Below are 23,354 nucleotides of genomic sequence, written 5' to 3' on the forward strand. Positions count from 1 at the left end.
AATTAATGCTTTAATTTTTTTGGTTTCGTTCTTCAGGACAAAATGGTTCTTGGATCTGTTGGCTCTTTTTTTGTACCAACATTTCTAAATGACCCACTGGAATGACTCCTGTCAGCACTGCAACACTCTTTTGCACTATGAACAAAGGTGAGGCCTCTGGCACATTTATTGCTGGAACAGGAAGAGTGCTTTAAGCTGCACCTGTGTGGGTACTCAGCACATCCCTCTGGATGTCCAGAGTTGCCGAGAACCCTCTCGGGGGGCTCGGAGATCCTGGCATGTTGCCTGGAACACCTGGTGGCTTGACTTTGATCCTCCCAGCGAATTGTGTATGAGGACATGAGAGCCACACGGGTTTGAATGGTGCAAGAATGATGTATTTACAGGGTGGAAATATAGATTTTGGGGTTTTTTGGTATGGGGGTTATGGAGACAAGATGGAGGAATCAGGGCGTGTCTCATCCTTCTTCTTTCTTCTTCTTGTCCTCCATTTTTTACTCTGATGTTGCCGCGTGGGGATTGGTTTAGAGTAGAAGTGCACTGTCTAACACAGGTGATAGGTATTGGGAATTAAAAGAAGCAAATATGATATATGTAGTTTGTAGTATATAAAGATGACACCACCTCAGGGGCAGTCAGAGTGCTTGTCGCTGCCTTGCTGCGCAGACCTCGGCTGGGCAGAAAGAAAATTTTGTAGATCAGAAAAAATAAACAACCTGAAGACCAAAAAGTGAAGAGTCCAGACTCATTCTTCGGAGCGCAGGCTGCCTCAGCACCATCCCACGCATCTCGGGGCAGAGACAGACAGCAGACCCGAGACACCTCATCCTAATTTTGGAGATATACTACCTTTTTGAACAGGGTCAGTTTCCAATTGCATTTCAGTTGAAGTTTTTGTGCCCCTTGAAAGCCACAAGTCTCACTTACCTGCTAGCAGTCAAATTAAGATCTGGGTATTTAAATAACAGAATTTTAGGAAGCATACTTTGTGTAAGATTTCTCCTCAAGTTCCATGCAAGTCTGTATATGCTACCCCTTTACTTGAAATAAAAGCAGCTTTTAGTCTTCAGAAATAATAGTACTCCAGAGGTGTGATAAGTTGCACTGATATTAATAGTTAAAAAGATATATACACCATGTGAATGTATACAGATTATCATGGTGGCTAAGAAAAGGGTAACTGTCAGGCTCAGAAATGAAGTGTCTGAGAACGTACAGTAAGTAGGTCAGGTTTGCAAAGCAAGCAACACTACAAATTACATAGTAAAGCAAATTTAATATATTAAAAGCAATAAATATACCTGAAAACATCTTTTTTAGCAGACACCAAATAAGCACAAGTGATTTATTATAAGTTAATTTCCCAGGAGTGTTAAGATGGAAGGACTTGGGAGAAATAAGATGTCCTATCTGAAGGAAAAAAAGGCTTGAAAGAAACTTGGATTGTTTCTTTGGAGTTTCATTAGTCCTCTTTGGCAGGAAGGCAATGCATTTTTAATGCAGATAAAACCTGTGGCAGTGCCAGTAGCTGTTGTCTTATTCAAAGCCACTTTATGACACTCTAAACACTTGGGAGTGTAAAGGCACACAACGTTATCCCCATCCTGAGCTGTACTGATATTCAGAATTTTAGTAAAATTCTGATTAAGTCCAAAACCAGATAGTTGTGAAAATAAGGCATTTAAAAATTAAAATGCTACCTAAATTCTTAACTTTGCACCTTTGATGTTTTAGGATGATCTTGTATCTGTAAAAAACTGATTTGACCTAGCCAAAAATCAAATCATACACAAAGAAATGAAGTGAATTTTATCATTCAACCTATGTACAGGATTCTGATTGACAGTGGAATACAGAAAAAGCACAGAAAAGGCATACAGGACTTGTGCTACTTGTCATAGTTTTCTATGCAACTCAAAGCACAAAGTTCCTGGTACCCTTAAAAGGTCAGTAGCATTTAAAGCTATAAATTACATCTCCTAAAGCTGATATAGCCTACAGAACTTTGGGAAAGAACTCCTCCTGGAGTTAAGCCAAGAAGGGCTTCTGCCTGTACTACACCACTCACACCAAATTTAGTACTTGCCATTTTAGAATTCTTGGGGGAAAAAAACAATGTTTTTTTTTTTTATATTTCTAGAATCAAGTAAATATTTGTAGGAAGCAACTAATCACCTTGACAACAAGCCATGAAATACTCAACAGAAGAAGAGCAGGTAGAAAAAAATGCCACCTCTTCAACAACTAGAAAAGCATGAACAGGTGGGCTGATATGTTCTGCCCATTTAAAAATACATGACCATGTCAATCTAAGGGTCAACTTTACCCAAGTTATTTAAAAAGGGATCAGAGCCATCTTTTTTTTTTTTTTTTTTTTTGAGTGTTTAAAGGAACCAGGACAATGTATGTTTATGGAGCCAGCTGTCTAGGCTCACTTAAAAGAATGCCACTAAATCAAGAGAGATTTCTAGTAAAAGACACCATGTGTCTTACTATCCAATTGTTCAGAATTCAGAAGTCAGTCTTCCTTCATTTAGTGCCATAACCCCTATCAGAAGAATACACAACAGAAAGAAGTAAGACATATAGCACCAGGTGGTTTGATGAAAGACCCTGTAACTTGGTATTAAGCCACAGTCTTTACTAGAAAAATAAAAGACTACTCAATAATTACATAACATTATCCATTTTATTCTTACTAAGGACCTGTCTTAAAGAAGAAATTTAGACTGCAGACTAATAGACAGCAACTCATCAACCTGAAATGAAATGTTATCAGGTTTTCTTGCTAGTCTGACTGAAACATTGCAAAAACAGAGAAATCAAATTTTATTGTGGTATGATGATTTGACAGAACAGTTTATTGATAAATAATAAGGAAGCTGAATATTTAAATCATCAAAGAGGATAAGGAACATATCTAGATCTACAAGATCTAGATCTACACATTTCTAATGTGGAAAATCAGCACCTATATCTGAATAAGACAGGACAGATAGAGCAGATATATAGATATTTTTATACATTAAAATATCTATATATATTGTCACAATGATTTCATAATGCCGAATTTTGGAATATTCATATATGAGAAAAAATAGTAATTATAGGCAATGAACCCAAGAGATTTTATATATTCTATGAAGCCAGCAGCTCATACAGCAGAGTTTCTTCAGGAGTGGATCTGCACTTACTTGGGGGGTGGGATTCACCCCACCAGACACGACTTCTCTGGATTTTTCAATCTGTCATTAAATTACAGTATAGCACAGATTTTTTTTTTTTTTTCCTTAGAGCATGAAGGCTATTGTAAGTGTAGGTGCAACTGCACCAGGAAAGACCAAAAATCTAGGATCCTGCCTTCAAGTATAATCAGCAATGAATGTCTAGGCCAGGTCTTAAACTCAGGGCAAACACAGATTGTTACCTCTCTGGAACACTTAAATCTACAACATTCGCATTTCAGTTTCTCTACATGTGAACACCATGTGTCAACCTGATACAAACTGACACTAAAATATGTAAAATATACACCAAAACATAAAAGAAGTACAAATACTCTTTAAAAATTACTTCCGAACTTTCCCACCTGATATTTTATTATCCAGATTTTGGGTTTAAATCTCTGAAGCTTTCAGTAGCTTGCAACAAAACAAGCCATTTTTCACCAGATCCTGTGCTGAGTCCAGCTCTTACAGCTACCTCTATGAGATGTATTTTTATGAGATATTTTACTTTCTAATTCTCTGCTTGGAATAAAACACAACTATATCGGATATTCTGGCTTATTTGCTCCTGCAAAGAACTACAGGAGTAATGATGTTAAGGAGGCAGAAAAGTGTTTGAAATTCTCAGTAATTACTAAATCCTCTCCTCTGAGGAGATTTCAGATTTCCAGGTGATTTCACTTATTGAGAAGATATTCCTAATTCCACATTTAAACTAAGGGACTAAAAGTGTTTCACAGGCCTTTTCCCTCCCTGGTGGCCATAACCTTATCCTCACTGAGGCAAGATCCAAGTGCCCAGCACCACCCCTATCTTCTGCTGCTGGAATTCTGGTTGTATTCTGGCAGAAGACTACTCCAATAGCATAAGCAAGAGGGTCAATGTGATAGGCTCCCACAGAGCTTTATTTAGGAGGACTGCAGGCCTAGCAAAGCTCTCAGCAGAGCAAAGGAGGATGAGAAAAACATTGACATTGGATTGCTGCCCCATTGCTTCGCTGTAATTGTAGAGGAAAGAAATTGTGTTCATCACTCTAGCTGAACAGAATAAGAAGGAGGTTGCAAAGCAATCAAAATTTGTCTCAGGGTCACAACTGCATCTCTGGAGATACCTGTCTATATGTCTGTACTGAAATTAAAACCAGCTTTTTATGCCATTTGTCAAGAAGGCCCCCCAAAAAGCACTGCACTCTTGACCATGTCTAAGAAGTAGTGTCCAGGTCAGAGAAGCACTGCAAAGAATGTGACAGCACATTCAGGCACAAATGTAGAAATAAACTGAGTTATGGAGGAATCAGCAAACTCCAGAAGAACAAAAGCTCAGTGAGCTCATTGCTCATTTCCATTGATCAGGCAAATAGAAAAAAAGCAATGGAATTAAAAGCAGAGAGGATTAACAAGAGACTGTACCTTCACAGACTGGGCAGCACTCTCCTTCTGGCACATAGTACCTGTCACAGTGTAGCTCACCACACTGGGCAGAGAAACAAATGGAGACTCCCCCTTGGCACCGACAAAATCGACAAGCATCCATCCGAAACATGTCTCCATCATAGTACTCCATGCTGTTAAATATGCAAGTTGGCTTCACCTCTGAAAGAAGAAAAAGAAAAAAAAGTGTTTTACAGATTTCATTAAACAGGAAATAGTTAAGCTTATGTTGCTACTGACAAAAACAGATATAAAAAAGAGACAGTTGATTTTTCTTTCATTTTGTAAACTCAAATACAATTTCATTTTTAGGACATGGTGTAATTTATTTTCTGTTCAACAATAGAAGAAAATAAAATGCTGCTCAAAATACCCTTCAGAGCAACTGTCTACAATTATAAGTCTCAATTTAGAAAAATTAAAATCCTGGAAAAAGGCTGCAACGGTGGTATTTTTTTGTAGGTGCTAAATATTTTTCATTCTCAATGAACCTGAAGCTACTTCAAGTTTCAGCACATGAAACAAGATGTTTTTCTGTTTTAAGAAGTCAGTTTCTGATGTTTCTTAAGTGCAATCTTCCTCTCTGTAGCACTTGGTACTCAGGTGGATAAATTGTACTAAAGCTGTCCAATTGATAGGTTAAAAAAACCAATCAACCAACCAACCAAAACCCAAACATTTTGTGATTGCATGATCTGTTAAGCAGAACTGAACACTTCTTTTTTCAAGCAACCTGGAGCTGTAATAGCCAGCTCACAACCATACTCCTCACAAAAAAAATAAACTCAATTGTAATAATAGTTACATGATCACTTTAGTGTTTCAAAAACATAAGACAGGTAGTTCTTGTATGCCTCCATCTACAGCAGAGCCTTGACATAGAATTAAAGCCAAACTTTGTGGGAAACTAAGAGCTTCTCAAAATTTTGAAGTATTTGGGGAAGAACATTGCTCATTTACTTTGTTAACATTCAAAAAAAGGAAAAAAAGATGCTAATTAAACCAATGAAACAGTCTGCAGATTTAATCAGCTTTTTCTCATCATTATTATTATTATTTTATACCAAAGACATTTGGTTCCAGATTATGAAGAAGATCTACACAGCATGTCTATATCACAAGGCCTTCACAGAGGTTTTGACCTTGCTGTTACCCCACATTTATGAACCCTCCTCCATCACCTATTTTACAGATACTGTTAAACAGGAAATAGTTTATGTTGCTACTAACAAAAACAGATATAAAAGAGTTAATTTTTCTTTCATTTTGCCCATTTCATTTCATTGTCAAAGCTCACTCAGTTCAACCAGCCAACTGATCCCCCCACTTCCACAACACTGTGCAGCTCCATGGCTTAGGGCTGAATCATTGTGACTCAAGACACTGTAGGAAAAACACTCCAAATTTATGTTCAGCTATAGTACTCCACATTAGTCATCAGGAAATCATGACTTCACACTATCATCATTATATTACTCAATTACTTAAGCCCCCTCCCTCCTCACCACTTCAGAATAAAATTTTGGCCTCCTATGACCTCCTAGCCCAAAATTTGTGAAAGCAGCTACCCAAAGGACAGCAGTATCTAGTCCATCAGTCTGTTCCTTTCAGAAGTTGTAAATCTAGCAGTCTGAAAAAACAAAGGTTCTACAAACAGGAAGCTATTTACTTCAGCAACATTATCAAATGCTGTAATAAACCCACCATCTTTCATTGCATTTGAAGCAAACGGCAAAGAAAAGAAGGGACAATTGTCCATGTTTCTGATTTGTGTAGAACAGATGGTAAAGACTATTTACTTATATATGCAATTCCTAGCCACCGAGAGTTGAAAATTGTGCCCACTTTATAGTCAGGTGATTTTTCTTTTGCTTAGTGATCAGTCTCACACGGGAGATGAAATATATTTAAATGAAAAATCAGCATTTTCAGATTCCTTTCAATCCACCACAATTCCCTTAACTTCTGGGAGCTAAAAGCTGAGTTTCTTTTGACAATGACACAGTTTTTCTTTAAAACTCTAAAGCATTTCAAGCACTTCTTTCAACATATATTGTGCTCCAGCCTTGAGTTATTTGAAATGATCGTAAAGCATTAGAGTTGAAACTTGGAAGTACCCAAAGCAATGTTTGATTTTCACATGTCTGTTCTGTCTTCAAGGCATAATGTAGAAAGCAGCATAAAAAATAAAAGCAAGAGGAGGAAATACCACTGTGTCCGGGAAAACAGCTATGACCTCATTAGAAAGCAATTCACATAAACAAACACTTGAGAAATATTTCAAGTTTATGCAGCTCAAGCTGTTAGTTTAAAAACCTTCTCAAAAAGGAAAAGTGCCAACACAACTCAAAAGGCCTTTAATCCATTTGCTTCTGGCTTCACTGTTTTGACTGCAGCTTTCCAGATTTTTACTGATTCCCCCATACCTGAAGAGTAGGTATGAATTCCTGCCTCATCAGAAGTAGAAACAATCTCCCATTAATTATTGTTATTTTTAAATGTTCAAACAAGACTATGCAAGTAACTGCAAATCCTGTAGGGAAACAGCATGTTTTTTCCTACAATGAAAACCACTGTAGAATTTCACTATGTGTGTATTTTTAACATCCACCCTTACAGTAAGTGTATATATCCAGACTAAACTATAGACCTAAGCCTATGCATTCAGCTACAAGACAAGGATTACTTTTGTTAGAACCAGCTGTAAGACTCCAGTCTTGAGACTGAGTCAAGGCAAAACAAGCACTAAAATGAAGAACTTTAGCTTTAGATACTCCAGGTGGAAGCCTAAGTGAGCAACACACAGTGAAATTCTAGTAATGCATTTCTTCCACCACAATATGCTGAAAGATCTTTCAGTTGCCCTTTTTTTCTTGTCTTTTTTTTTTTTAAAGTGCCAATTTTATTGCCTTATTGATGTTAGTGTGACAGTCACCAAGGGATAAAAGAACATAAAGCTAACATTAAATAAATGCATCTTTTCCTAAGTTCATGAATTCATTGTTCTGCCAAAAAAGAGAAAACTGCAGGTAGGACTCTTCAAGCTTAAGTGTGTCACAAAGGAATTCAAACTGCCAAAACCTCATAGCACAAAGCAGTTAAACATATCTGAGACTCCAAATCCTGTTTGTGATGCAGACTACCACAACAAAGCAATGGGCATGAGACACAGGCCATGGCTTTGTGAGCATGAATTCAATGTCTGCTAGCTCTCAGATAACGCAGTAATACAAGATCAATCCAGCCCAAGCACTGACACACAGCTGCCCATCTGTGAAAGAAGCCAGGACAGAGGGGATGGTCTCCAGAAAGATGCAGGGTTTTTGCTGCCAGTAGAAGAACAAATGACATCTCTGCCTCTATATAAAGTAAAGCATGACTACAATTGACTTGATTTGGCATTAAAGTTCCTGCCACAGAGTTAAAAGAAAAAACAGTTCCGACACAAATTTAGCTCTACGTGGCCACAGCCTTTTTGTCCTGGGGGGGAGAGCCCACAAAGGTGGCACTAAACCCCCCAGCCTCACACTACACAAACAGTGATCATTTCTCAAGCCTTAATCACCAATCTGAACTGCAAAGGGACACAATCTGTTTTGTCAAATTAGTTTTCAAAGGTATTTTACCTCCTACATGTAAATCTAATGAAATGCATATTAGTTCTATGGGCTGAACTACTCCAAAGTAAAAATTCTGTTCTTGAGATTTCTGTAGTTTCCTAATACTTATGGTTTTCTTTAATTCAAGTCCTGGAACAGCTCAGAAACACATGCAAGTCTGGCAAGCCATCCCTTGCAAGGCAGCAGTTCTGCACATGGTCACACCAAGCACATGAGATGCCTCAGGGCATCAGCCTCTGTCGGCAAGTTGGGGCATTTTCTTCTGTAGTATCAGAAATTCCAGCTCTACCAAACCAGAAGCAAGACTCAAAACAATTTTCTGTTGTTCAAAGGATTAAAAGGTTAATGATTCCAGGACTTCAAATGTTCCTTCAGTATAAAGAAGTATTTGTACCAGAGCCTTGGAAGGAACTTGTGTAAGTGCTGTGAACTTTCTATTAAATGAAAGGGAAGGAAACAGATAAATTTGAATCCTATGTCTGTATAAACAAAAAACAGAAAAGACTTCTATTTTTCCAAAGCTGAGCTGATAGAGTTTAAAAAAGAGAAGGTTACATGTCATTGGGATTGGCCCATAACGATGTTATAAGGCAACTGTATGCTGTTGCTTCCTTGCAAGCATATAAAAACAAGCTAGGTAGAAAAAACTATTTAGATTCTTACCCTTCATGTTGCACTGCTTAGTTTCCCTAAGCAGCATGTTCCTTATTACTGCAGTACATTATATTGCAGCATATTCCCTATTAACACAATTACAGAACTGTTCTGAAAGCCTTTTGGTAGTGCATATTCTAAAAAGGTGATCCAGAAACAGAGAAACAAGAATTAAAATAAAACTGAAACTATTATTTGTAAATGAAGGCATTTATTTATACAATTACTTAAAAATATTTTCATGGCTTAAAGGAATGAAATACTATTTTGTGGCAACTGCAGACTGTAAAAGAAATTAAAAGATACTTGGGATGCTGAGAAACCCCAAATTCAGCTCTACCTGATACATCCCTGTCTTAATATTTTCTTTAAAAACACCAGTAATAGAGGAAATGCAACCTACCTATTAAACAATTCCACAGTGTGATTGACTATAACACAGCAAAAATCATGGAAGGGGTAATTCAGGTTAGACAGAAGCAACAAAGAAATGGAAAGGAAGCATCCCCTAAGCTTCATTACATTTCTCATCTTCAAGGTCTCATGTCCTACATTTTTTTTCTATCCTCCAGTATACAAATTTCTTGCTAAGAGGAGTCATCCTCAGGACACCTCAGAGTGCCCTTGCCTACATCCTCTCTTACAAATAAATTGTATGCCTTTCTTTAAATTTTCATTTTTCTCCATCAGGTCATGTGTTTACTGTTTGATTGGTTCTGTGATTTTCTACAAGGCTATCCCCCTTCTTTCTCTTAGCTCCTAGAAATTAAGCAGTGCTGCTTTTTAACATCCTGCAGTCCTACTACTGGAAAATACCAGGACAACAAAGGAGGAGCTGGGGCCACAGAGGGTGGTGGCTATGCTCGAAAACAGTGACAGATTTTCTTGATGAAATTGTGAAACAATCCTTGGAAGCAAGACATGTTCTTCATAACAGAGGAATGTGTTTAAATCCCAGTGGTCTCTGTCAGTCCATCACAGGAAAAAATACATGTTGTCATCAGGTTAGCCATAGGCATGTCAATAGGGCACAGACATCTGAAACAGTACCAATATTGGGTACTGGCACAGCCAATCATGCATTGCCGGGACACTTATGAGAAGCCTCTAGTGCATGAGAGAAATTAAAAATTGCAGGGGGAGAAAAAAGAAAAATCTCCAAACCTGTAACACAGGGCTGTGGTCTGGCATTCTAACAGGTCTAGTCATGTCTTCCATGCTTTGAGAAAAATACTGAATTCTAACCTTATCTCCAAAGTATTGGCAACTTCATCCAAGTTTAAAAATCCAGCAGTATTTGAGCCAGAACATTACTGAAGATATTAGTCTACCAAGACAATTCACTCTGGCAAAAAACCATTACTATTTCACCAAAGTAAACACTAGAAGTATATACTTAATTTTTTTTAAACTTTTAAACAAGGCAGAACTGCACCATTTGGCATCTAATCTTTTTTGTATATGCCATATCATTTCACAGTCTATACAGCATCTTATGTTTCATTAACCAACAATAAATAAATGGATTTTGTCCTTTTTATTTAAAAAAATAAATTTGTTTTTAAAATTCAGTCTCTACTTCCCATTAGAAAACCCTCCTGCTCCTAGTGAACCACTCAAGAGTTTTGAGTCTGATTTCACATCCAGCTGTTGTCCTGACAATCCCTACCCTGTCTCTTTTATCTATTTATCTACAGACTATTTTTTACCAGGAATTTTGGGTTGCCTGGCCTTCAGTTTTCTGTGTTTTCCTTTTCCCTCTTGTTTTAAATGTAACTGGTAATGACCTGCACTGTTTCACACACTTTCCCAATTTGACTAGGGCAAGTATAATACAGGTTCAGAGTATCTAAAACATTTGACTTGGTTTGGCAGACTCACCAACTTTTTCATTATACTAGACCAAATTCTCATCCAGCTGTGATTAGCCATGATTTTCAAATACCTTTCAGATGTTCTGACTGAAGTAAAAACAATAAACCTCAAAACCAAACCTCAGCCCACAACAACTAAATCTCTCTACCTTTTTGGTATCAGATTGTCCTCCTTTAATGTTAACCTTATTACGTACCAAACAATTTGTTATCTTTTTCATCTCTCAAGATGCATTTTGCATTTAATTTTTTAAGCAGCTGCCTATTTGAAGTCCACCACAAAAATCTGTGGTTTTGGATGGCCAAAGAGAAATATGCAGTACTGTTCAATTAGTATTAGCACTGTTTAGTTCTCTGCTCCAAAATAGACTATTACCTTGGTCAAATCCTTATTTCTTTAGAGCACACACAAAGTAAGTTTAATGAAAGTGCAATAAAGACTGCCAAAATTAATGCAATAAATAATGGGAACTCCATGGTGTCTGTGAGGTACTTGGACTTCATTCCTCCTTCTAAGGTGAATATTTTCCTTGCTGACCCTATATTCCCCATCAAATCCTTTCAGTACTCATTGATGCTCCCTTTAGAAACAGGCCATTGTTATTTCTTTTTAGAAATAGTGGAATGACCTTTATCCTTTTCTGCACCATGAGATTAATAATGGATCTGCAATTGCTGTGAAGAGCAAGTGTACCAACAGGTGACAAGAAGTGTAATTAAAGAGGATTTTTAATCTCTCCTCTAATGCAGTACCACTGTATAGAGATGCAAATGTGAAAATAGCCAGAAGGCACAGAGTAAAAAGAAATGCCTCCTTTATCTTCTCAAATGAGGAAAAATAAAATCACAGAAACAGTTATAAAATACTGATTATGAGTCACATCAAGCAATCTTACTTATGTAGGAGATCACTTCTGTACCACAATTGAATTATCAGTACAGCCTAAACCAGCAGAATAGAAAGGATCAACGTTTTAAGTCCTGGGGAAGGTGTGATTTGATCTTCCCAGGATCAATGCCAGTTATTTTCGTGCATCCATCAGGTAGTCCCACTTTCAATGGATAGGGCAATGAAAGCCCACACCTCAGCTCCCAGGGAAAATGGATTGGGACTCCACAGCCATCCTTGGCAGAGCTGGACTCTAAAATCACAGCTCACACGTGGCCATGGCAGAAAGCAGCGTGGTGCCCTTGACCTTGAACCATGCTGACACATTGATGAGGACCACTCACACACGTAATGCACCATATTTCACAAACCAATCAACAATATTTTTTGAAGTAGCAGTTGTTTTCAAGGAAACTTACTGAGAAGTGAAAGCTCTGACTGACAGAAAGCAACAGCTGCAGGATGCCTGGTAATTGCTCTCTCAAATTTCTAAGGCACAGTTCACAGTCAGTATGTGCTTTAAGTGCAACTTACATTCAAGAGATCTATGCATCAATACCTAATTAGAGAACAGGCAAGTTTGGATACTCACTCTTGTTTCCAAGTACTTGAACTCTTGCTGCACATGCAGCTTTTAATCTCTTTAGACTCACTTGTTGATGCTTGTAATTGAATGCAGAATCAATTTTCTTTCCTTACAAGCTCCCCATGAGTAAAAGCAGAACACCAGGATTAGCAAACAGAAGTCCTGGTAAATAATATATTTTGTATGGATCAGAAGAAACTAGCTTCTGTAAAATACAGGATTTTTTGGAAGACTACATATCTTGGGAATCTCTCACTCAATTCTCCCCAAATAAGTATCACATACTATCTAGTATTCTCTAGATGAAAAGCAGTTTTCAGGTAAGTGCAAGTGGGGAAACTTCACGGTGTAGTCTGCCTTTAAACAAAGCAATAACTGACTCTCACTTTCCCTGAAACAGGGCAGTAGAACCACAGAACAGACAAAACCTCTTTGTTCAGTTTCATACAGTAAGATGAAATTATTTGCTATAGAGTTCCCATGTTGCCTTATTTCCTTTATATCGACTTCACACTTCTCTGAAATGAGTACATTTGACTATGGATGTAGTCTTCTCTTCCCTGAAAACTTTACTACTGAACAGCACTGTGCAAATCTCTGATTCCCATATGCAATAAGCAGTGATGTATTCAGTTGGCATTCAGTTATACCTCTAGTGATACTATTTTATGGCAGCCAGAGATTTAAATTTAGAAATTCATACTTCTGTCTCCTTCAGGCTAGAATTGTGTTACATGCACGAACTAGGGCTTGCACTGATGGTCATCAAGAATATATGATTAGGAGAAACAGCCAGCCAGCCATCTAGGCACAGATGACTGACAAAATCATATCACTACTGCATTTTAAATCACTGCCAATAGTTCCATAGAGTTGCAAGGTTTAAGTTAAAAATTAAACAGTAAAGACCTTTTTCCTGACAAGGAAAAAGAAGCATAAAGAAATAACATGTTTCAGCCATCATTGTTGTCTGAGCTGTCATTTTGACATCCAAGGACCACGCAGGGTATGCTCAGAGATGGCTCAAATACTCACCCTAGATAAATCATGACAAAGGAACTTGATCGTGTCAAAAGAGAACTTTGGATTCCTTCCTACCACCATTTAACAATACAGAATGATTTTCCTTACAAAGATGCTTCCCTTCAAAATGAAGGAATCAATGCATGCCTTAAAATTGACCTTTTCAATTGACTGACCTTTGGAACAAGAATCACATTCTAATGATGGTAAGCATTAACTGTAATAGTGAAAACTTTTAAATATAGGAGGGCTTTAAAAAGCACAACTTTATGTCGCTAGTTGAGTAACAGTTTTATGAGAAATACTCTGATATCGGCACACATTCATGATGTTTAAAATACCACACAGAACTATTGTAATCTATCTGCAATGTAGTTTTTTTCTTCTCACCAATAAGAAAGTTGTTCTCAGGACTTTATAATTTTTTTGGTATTAAAAAATCCCCAAAAAAGTTTGACCTATGCAAAAATTGGACAGTTACAGACAATAGCTACTTAACAAAAAGCTCCAATTAAATGAAAGGATCATTTTCTAAGCAGGAATAAATGTTATTTTGGTGATTTACAATGTCTATATAATTATAGAATAAACTGTGAGAAGCAGCAGATTGCATATGATGTAAAACATACGGACACACCCAATACAAATCTGAAGCAGGAAAATAAAGACCAGTGTATTGACTTAATGCTGTATTTATGATCAAATAACACCACCATTACAATCTGCAAAAGAAGTAATTACTGCAGAAGCTTATTTTGCCACAGATTAATATGCTTTTCTTAGAAAGACCAACCAAAAGCTAGTTTGAGACAGTGTGTATCAGGAACAAAGATAACCACACAAAATCTACATATATATAGTAGAGCTTCTACATCAGTTTTATATTAAATCCAGGAAAAACACATGCAAAAGAATAACTGATCTGTCCCCAAACTGTTGACAAACAACAAAGAGAACATACTGTAGAGTCTCTCCATGACATGTATTTTGCATCCATTATTAACTATCCCCTCAACATTGGCTGCTGTTATTCTACAGCTATAGTAGATCTCCTTCCCACACAGTAAAGTCAGCCTACCCATACTGTGAACATGCAATTCTGCATCTATCACAAAATTGCAATTTTTAAATAAATATTGCAATTATTAGCACAAAATTGCAAGAAATATTGCAGAAGTCCGGCCTGTTTTAACACTCTAACCATAATTAGGGTTACCTAAATATAAAAATTGGACTTTTTTGCAGTCTACATACAGTAATTTGTAATGGATACCCTTATTTTAAGGTAATGATGATCAGTATTCTTCCTGGCTGCTCCCTCCCCCCCTCGGGCCAAAGGAATAACTTAACTATTTTAATTCTTTAATTCAATAGATATTACAATAGCAGGAAAACTATACTAATGTGAGTATGCACAATTCTTTTTTATTCCATCCTCTTGCTTGTTTTCAGAGGTTTTCAAACACAGAAGTAACTAACAAAACTTGTTGGTAATGCTGATCATACAACTTCCCCACTTTCCATCTATAAACTCATTAAATTGCATTTGATTAAAACACATGCTTTAAAAAGGCATCTATTCCTAATTGGAAAGGATGAAGATAAGGAATTCAGCATCCTCCCAGGAGTTGGTGCCAACAGCTAGCCACCCTCACTACTGAGAACAGCTTGTCCCAGATCTTACAGATTTGAATCTTCTTGCTTTGAAGGCATTTTTTTAATGAAGCAAAGAAATTGATCTAAGCCTATCACTGTAAGATATTTTCTCCATCTGTTACTGATATCAATTGTATCTCCTCTGCACTTGTTAGTATTTCAAAATACTGCAAAAAAGCAGAACTGAATATTGAATTCAACTGTCAGTTTCATTGAGAACCTTCCCCCCTCCTCTTCATCCTAAACTGACAAAAGTAATGGTAGGGATTTATTGAACACATACAAACACATGTAGCAGCTTGTCATTGCAATTAACATGAATCTAGAAGTTCTTGTCAGAATTAGTTTCCTAGGAATTTAGAGGTTGCAGAGGGCTTATTTGTAGTAGTTGTCCCTGAAAAAAATGCTAAAATGCATTTGAAAAAACCCCGAATTATAAAGCAATACAGACTATTTTCTATGACTATTCTGTCTTCTCTACCAATGATACACCAGAAACTACAAATGTCACACAGTCATGAGTAGTTTCACAATTGCTCACAGATTGTTATGAAAAATATCAATCATCTTCAGGTTTATAACTATTTCTTCTTTCCAAAATGGAGCATCATTAATAACTGCACCTGGAGGATTGCTTGGAGTGCTTTAAAATCACGTCATACAGCATTAGTTTATAAAATTTGATTGTAGCACCAAGTAACATAACGACAAATGTGATTTTCTAAAAAAAGTATTTAACTTTTCTGACCAGTTTTCTCAGGATTATTATCTTTTTTGAAAGAGGAACTTATTAAAGATAATTTTGATACTGGCCTGGAATATATTAAAAATTACTTTTAAGGATATATATAAGAAAAACATAAAAACCTTAATTTTTCTCCAATTTGCCCTTTCTGCTTCCCTCTGTAGCACCACCTTCCCTTCAGAATCTTCTATTTCTTCTTCCAATTTGCTCTGTATCATAGGCTACTAAAGTATAGAAAGCCTGAGAGATAAAAAGGAATCTTGATCCAAAAGCAGCTTGGATCTTTGGAGTGAGCTACAGTGCACAATAAGGCAGTGATGCCCAGGGCAACAGTGCTAAAGACAGTCCAAATTCACTGTTACCAATGGAAAATTAATCTAACTTCTACTTGGAAATAGGACATGAAGATGCCACAAAAAAAGTGGGAAACTTAAACAGCTCCATCTCACACCTGCTGCACTACATAGACTGCAACAGTTCAGTCAGCAGCATCCACAAATAAAATGCAGGCTGAAGAGAAGCAATTAGCACGGTGGTTTGTACCTTTGTGACAGCCTATCAGCAACTGGCTCTATTTCTTGCTCAAACTACTAAAGTAAATCCTGAATTAAACATTGCATTCAGGTGTCTCACACAGGTAAATCAGATTCAGAAATGATACTTTAGCAGAATGAAACAAAGAAAGATGAGTATTCCTTTAGTATACATAAACAAAAAGTAGATAAGTTGCATTTATATAATCTTACCCAAGTAGCGAAAGAATTACTCTAAAAGCTAAGGAATCTGTGACTCTTCATGGCAGAAATTCTTTTATTCATATGGGAAAACTTAATTTTTATATATAATATCTCACTATATGTACTACTATTTTTCAATCAGCATTTGTGTATTTAAAATATTGCTATGTGTAAATAACACAGACCTCCTGGAGAAATCTCTCTCTCACTCCTCATTTGCAGTGACAATTGTAAAATAAAAGCTGTTTCAAACATTTGATATACATACCATTAAACAAGATCAAATATTGGTGGATAAATATTAATTAATAAATACTGCAACAGCTTGTAATTTTTAAGGGTCAGAAATTATTATGCAATCCTTCAAGAGTATTTTCCCCCTTATCAATAGTCAAATATAATTTCTTCACAATTCACCATATACACAGCATATATATACAGCTCTGTATATAGAACAGTCCTTAGATAAGAGTCACTTGCATGAAAGATTTAAGGTTTTTAAGTATTTTCTTAGCATTTAGATTGGGAAGCAAAGAATGATAAATATATTCCTACACTGTCTTATAATTTCTAAAACTTGTACAAGTGTGTTAAAAATTACATTGCATTTGATTCTTAAAGCAAAGCCCATAGTCTAAACAGCATGCCTTCACTTAGAGAGCTGCCACAAGCAGCTGCGATGTTAACAAAAATTTCACTTTTCTAGAATGCCTCTAGTGTTTGCTACTGGCAAAAGACTATATGAAAGACATGCAGTGAGGGAGTTTTGCTAGAACTATAGTTCCCTAAGTCACAGAGAAAAGTGCTTCAGAAACTAAAGCAGTATGACAACTTCAAAATTACAGTTTCCTACATCAGTATCTTCACCTAAACTTCCACTTCCTTCTTACTGAATGAAATTCAAGAAAATGAATTCTCTTAGACCTGGACAACATAAGAAGAAATAAACAAATGCCCAGCATCCCCCAGAGATATAAAACCCCCTCCTGTAGAGGTGCTTGGGAAAGTTTCACATACCGTTGACACACTCAAAGACATCACAGCACTTGCCAGGCGTCCCGTCTCCACGCGAGACGATCTGGGGCACGGAGCCCGCCTCGCACATGGGGAAACCACAGAGACCAGTGAGACACTCGCATCTGAAACCAAAGAACAGCAAGGAAACACCTGTAAATAAACCACGTACAAGGTGAAGGAATAAGCAAGAGAAAAACAAAGTCAGAGCTTTGGCATGTTCATGTCTTAGAATCATCTTTTATTAACTCAACAACCAAGATGTTTTATCAACCTGAAGGGTTCTTTTTAACCATCCAAACTCTGTTGGCTGTCAAGCAAACAAAAAGGTGGCAGTGTGCAACACCAATGGTGCTCTTCTGTTCTGTGTAAAAATTTGAAAACTGTAATAACTGTGTTCTCCAGACTTGCAAAATAAGGCTTCTCCTCCAATTCTGTCTTGAATAATCAAAATTGATGAAACACTAATAACAGAAATTGCACCCTTCTTCAGAAGGGTGTTCTCTCATTAGGAAACCATATTTTTCCAGTGTAATCTTGGGAAAAATTAAAGAGAAAGGAAGACTGGAATCATTAAATCTAAGCTGAATGAAAATAATTGGAAGTTCTCTTTTGGTGTTGATGGTGGTGCAGCTTGCAGAAGGTGAAACCAATTACATGTGACGCCAAATAATGTGGGAAGCTGGGTATATTAAACACTGTGGTTAGTTTTGGATCATTCTAAAAGGACTGCTTTCTCCATGTAAGTAGTATTTATTTGCTTGTTTAAGAAAAGAGCCTAATGAACTGGGAGATATAAAATGTAGAGAAACAATAGTCATGTTTGCTTCCAGATTCTTTGCTTTATGATTAACATAACAGTTTAAAAGTCAAACACTTAAAACTTTTGATAAGTTTACATTTAACAGAGTTCTTGCCCTCAACAATGAGCACATTTTAAGGATAAGCAGCAATGATTCCCGCTTATATAATTCTGCTTAAGATTCCTGCTTAAGAAATAGAAGATCCTGTAATTATGAGTTAAAGAAATAAAAACTCTACTTGTTAATAAACATTTCAAATATTTTAAGTATCCCAAGATAACCTCCACATTAAACAACAAGAAGCGGCATCGGCCCTTACTGCATTTCTTATTCTTTATGCTCAAAAAGCAAGAAGTTTGGTTCTTCTGTGCATGTCTTCTTAACTGCCCAACAGCCATTTAATCTCAGATCAGCATCCAATGAATGAGGAAGAACCACCTCTCAACAGAGAGGTTTTTAATATCTCTCCCTTTAACCTCATCAGTGTTGGATAAAATTGTTATGTTCTCCAGTGTAAGGTACTACTCAAAATAAAATTTGCAAGAAATACAAGTTAAGTCAAGGAATCTCACAGAACCTTTATTAAACTATTTGAAAAGGATTTTTAAAATACTGCATTACAGAAGCATGTTACTGTAAAGAGATAAAGTCAGTTTCACAAATAATGCTAAATACATCAAGACAACTTTATGTGCACATATATGCTACAGTATAGCAACAGATTTAAAGCAGGCATTTGAAGGTTTGGTGTTCTTTTTCTTTTTGTTGGTTTGCTTTGCTTGGGTTTTTTTTTTTTTTGTTTGGTTGGTTTTTTGTTTGTTTTTTAATAATACTATGCTTCCCATGAGAGTAAAGGACAATGGAGTAAACAAAAAAGTAAGAATACAAAAATCAAAGTTTTATTTATCACATCTTTTCTTGTGACATTTTCTTCTCAACTTATTTGTAAATACAAAGACAGAGTGAACCTAATTATTTTCTTTACCATGTGTTGTTTGCCATCAGAGATGTAGAAGGAAAAAAAGGCATTCTGGCTTCTACTCATGTGATCAAAAAATCCAAAGGATTTGTGACAGCAGTTTCCCTTTAAGATGACTGTAAATAATTTTACAGAATTACTAATATCTCTCACTTTTGCTGTCCCAATAGTACAGGAAGATGGTGGTGGGGGGGGAGAAAAAATATGACCTCTAGTAATCAATGAAAAAGAAAAATTAGCACTGTCAGGTTCATGGAATTTGTACCTTAACCCAATGTCCTGATTTTGCATGGGTCGTGGGTACCTCCCATGCAAAACCAGGACATTCCACATAGCAGACTGTTTTGAAAGATGTTTTTGCTTTCTGAGAAGAATTAAACCCAGAAATAGCTACCTACATGTTACTAATGAAAAAGAAAAAAATGTTACTAATGAAAAAGAAAAAATGTTACTAATGAAAAAGAAAAAATGTTACTAATGAAAAAGAAAAAAAAAAATCTTTTAAAACATATATGACAGAAAAAAGTGCAGACACAATCTGTAAGTGGTATTAAAAGCCCAAACAAAAATTGAAGTTTCATTTAAATAGCCCTGTATTAAACATCCTGATGATTCTCATTTTCCTCTGGGAAAATAGGTAAATCAAACTTCCTGAAAATTTAGAGAAAATAGAACACATTCAGATAATAGTTGTCGATCTTGATTTTCCAAGTTTCATGAGCTGAAATTACCACTCTTAGTTCTACTGCCTTCACAACAAGCTTTCTCAGAAGTATCATCTTTGTTTTTGTCTCATATTCCTTCTAACTCATAGAACTGCAATATTAAATTATTAGATTAATAACTTGTACTTTCCCGCTCATTTTTCCCAGTCAACTCAAGCTCTCATTTTTTCGCAGTCAACTCAAGCTCAAAAAAAACCCAAACAAGAACCAAAATACAAAACTAAACCACAACTAACTATGAATCACCACTTTAAATAACTTAAGATAGGACAATCTTCCATAAAAAGGGATGAAAGAGATATTTAAAAGATTGGTGAGAGCCAACATTTTTTTCTCCAGAAAAGACTCCCTCTGATTTAGAGTAATGAAAGTTTCATATATGCACAGTGCAAGCAAACAAAACCTCAACACTCCAAAATTTTATAAATTGGCCTCCCATTTGGTTAAAACACAATCCATGCATAAGAGAATGTCAAAGTAGAAAATTATCTCAGATGGACTTTAAATAGGCTTCATTCTTTTCAGCCAGCACTGCTAGGAAAACCTTTGACCATTGTCCAGGCTATTAGCATGGAAAACATTGTTTTGGAGACAGAAGTCTGTCAGAAAGAAACCCAAGGAACTCTGGTAGCTGAGCATGGCTGTCACGCTGCCAAAACAACATCTGGAAATCTGGAATAAGTGATCCCATTCTCAGCAAGAGAGAAAGATGAGCTTTATAGAACTAGATTTTTCTGAAGTGCCTTTTGGAGTGGAGGGATGGATGGAGCAGCCCAGGTCTGTGCTCTGCCACAGGCTGCTATCCACCTGTGTATATCTTACACTTGGTAATGGAACATTATGTTTGAGGAAGTTCAGCAGGTCAGTTTGAGTTAAGCCTGTTGACAGTGGCCATGGTCCCTGTCAGGCCAATTTCTCTAAAATTCAGCCGTTCAGACTGCTCAGTAAGGCACCAGGCTGGTCCTGAGCTGCTGCCCCCATAACTGCAGCTTGCCCAAGGAAAGCAGTCCCAGCAGAAGGTGCTACAAGGAAACCTGCCCCAAGAGAAGCCTGCCCTGTGGGGCACCTTCTCCCCACACATGGCCTGTAGTGACACCGCTGCAACTTCAGATGGCATTGTGCCATCCAAGAGTTCTGGCATTAAAGGGAAGGCAGTACTTGAGGTACCAGGAAGCTGGCACCCAGTGCCTGCCCCTGACACACCTTATTAGCAAAGGCTGCAAGGAAACAAGCCCCTTGGCATGTTATTACCATAACAGCACTCAAGTCAAACCAAGAACATGTCCTTTTAACAAGGAAGAACAGTCCTGTACCAGGGTACAACATTACTTTACAAGAGGGCCCAGAAAGACATCAGAAGAATCAAACAGCAATGTAAGAGCCTTTATGGCACTTGAGAGGGTGGTGGCATGGTCTGGAAGGAACCAGGAATCCTGAGGAAGAGGTTTGGTGCACTAAAATTTTGCAAATATAAAATCAACATGACTGATAAATGGAATTATCTGTAGTTCTTCAGGCTAAAAAAACAAACAAAAAACCAAAAAACCCCAACCCAACACCAAAAAATCATCACCCCAAGAAAAACCCACCCAACAATAGTAATTGTATAAATTTTAAAAACTGAGCAAGGCAAACTTCAGTATATAAAGAAGCAGAAATGAGATGATGTACCGTCAACCAATGCTTTACAGATTGAGGAAGGTGAGTCCTTCAGTAATATAAATGGCCTCATTTTTAAAATCAGTTTTTAAAGTTCTTCAGAAGATAAGTAAGCTTAGTTTAGTTTATGTTTGAGGTGTGTTGGTGGTGGGGTTGTTTTGGTTTGATTTTTGTTGTTTGGGTTTTTTTTAAATATAATCGCTTAGCTCTTTTCTTTATGTCCCCAAAAGTGCAAAAAGGAAAAGGTAGAAGATAAAAAAAAATTCAAATTGAATACTTGTAAATGACAACTTTTACTTCAAATCCAATTATCTTGGTTCATTTACTTCTGTTATTCAACAGATTTAAAGAGAGAAGGGCTTGCTTAGCCTCAGAAAAGCTGTTTTGATGGTAGGATCAAAAGAGTTCTCCAGGCACAAGACATAATGGCTATGAAAATAAGAACAGGCACCCTGGAAAAAAAGATTTAGTACCAGTGAATGGGAGGGTTGAAGCAGGGGTGTATTGACAAGAGAGATATTTATTTTGAGGATCAAAACAAAATTAAAGTCTAAAGCATTGAGACTAGAGAAAAGCATTCCTGAAACATACATTACATTCCTGTGGAGATTTTATCACAGACCTTTTTTTTCTCCCCCTTGCAGCAATCTAGTACAATTTGCATTAGCATTATTAACACTTATATTAGTAGATAAAACTTGCACAGATGTGGTAATGATATAAGCACTTAAGGATACAGTGAAATCAGCAATTTTCAGAAGAGCATTTTCAAAGCTTGACAGTGGCAAAGGAAAGTTTAATTCCAAGACTCCGGCTACCATCAAGCACATGATATAAGTGATGATGATACAGCAAAATTAAATATTGACACAGCAATCTCATGAAATGATGGAAGAATTATTTCCATGTTATTCACACCTGAATCCACAAGGTGAGTTAAGCAGAGAGGACAAAGCCACTGCCTGCACTGCAGGAAAAGCCAAAGCCATTGGGACACCATCATACATGAATTTCAACTAGAATTTTCCCAAGTCAGACAGACAGGAGAGTTTTTGCTCAAAAATTCAGTATCACTATTTCATGAATATTTGGTTTTAAAGATAGTATTCAGAAAATCAGTATAGAAAATATTTTTTCTTTTCATGGAAATCAAAGATCAATAATAAACCTCTAAAGAGAGATGACAAAAATTGTGGAAGCTGCATATAACACTTACTATGAGACTGTTTGCTAATGCTCAGAAGTTTTAGATCACTGCTATATAAAAAGACTCATATGGAAGTTCTTCCTATTTTAATTTTTCAGGGGGTTTACTTGTTGGGAAATCAAAGTTAGTGTCCTCCCAAGCAAGAATTCCTTTTTAAAATCCAGATATTGTTAGAGACACCCAACATAACAGTGAATTTTTCCATGAGTATAGTAAATTCTATACACAGAGAGCTTTTAAATATTAAAAAAGTCAACTATCTAGTTTTTAATTAAAGATACCATGAAAGGGAACAATTTTTGTGCATCTTTTGCATATTATTAGCATTAGGAGATAGCAAACAGATGCTAAGCAAGGGAAGTTGTCATAAAAATCGGCATTCACATCAAGTTGATTCCAAAGCTGATTAGGATCTAAAGAGTTCATCTGACTAAAAAACTTCCTTTCATCCTTTGACCAATATAAATCAACTCCTCTGTTTCCCTGAGGGCCGAGACAGAAGAAGAGGATAGACACAAAAGAGTGA

General features: G+C 36.6%; 1 protein-coding gene across 2 annotated transcripts in view; it reads right to left on the bottom strand.

The window, feature by feature from the left end:
• CRIM1 (cysteine rich transmembrane BMP regulator 1) overlaps window positions 1–23,354 on the bottom strand; it is a 175,778-nt gene that overhangs the window by 53,286 nt on the left and 99,138 nt on the right. For both annotated transcript variants that reach the window (XM_054629706.2, XM_077175737.1), the window contains 2 exons: window positions 17,459–17,580; window positions 4,637–4,819 (listed from right to left, as the gene is read on the bottom strand). In XM_054629706.2, coding sequence (XP_054485681.2) covers window positions 4,637–4,819; window positions 17,459–17,580 — 305 coding nt within the window. The remainder of the gene's footprint in view (window positions 1–4,636; window positions 4,820–17,458; window positions 17,581–23,354) is intronic.

Source organism: Agelaius phoeniceus, chromosome 3, assembly GCF_051311805.1.
Source record: "Agelaius phoeniceus isolate bAgePho1 chromosome 3, bAgePho1.hap1, whole genome shotgun sequence".
Lineage (NCBI taxonomy): Eukaryota > Metazoa > Chordata > Aves > Passeriformes > Icteridae > Agelaius > Agelaius phoeniceus.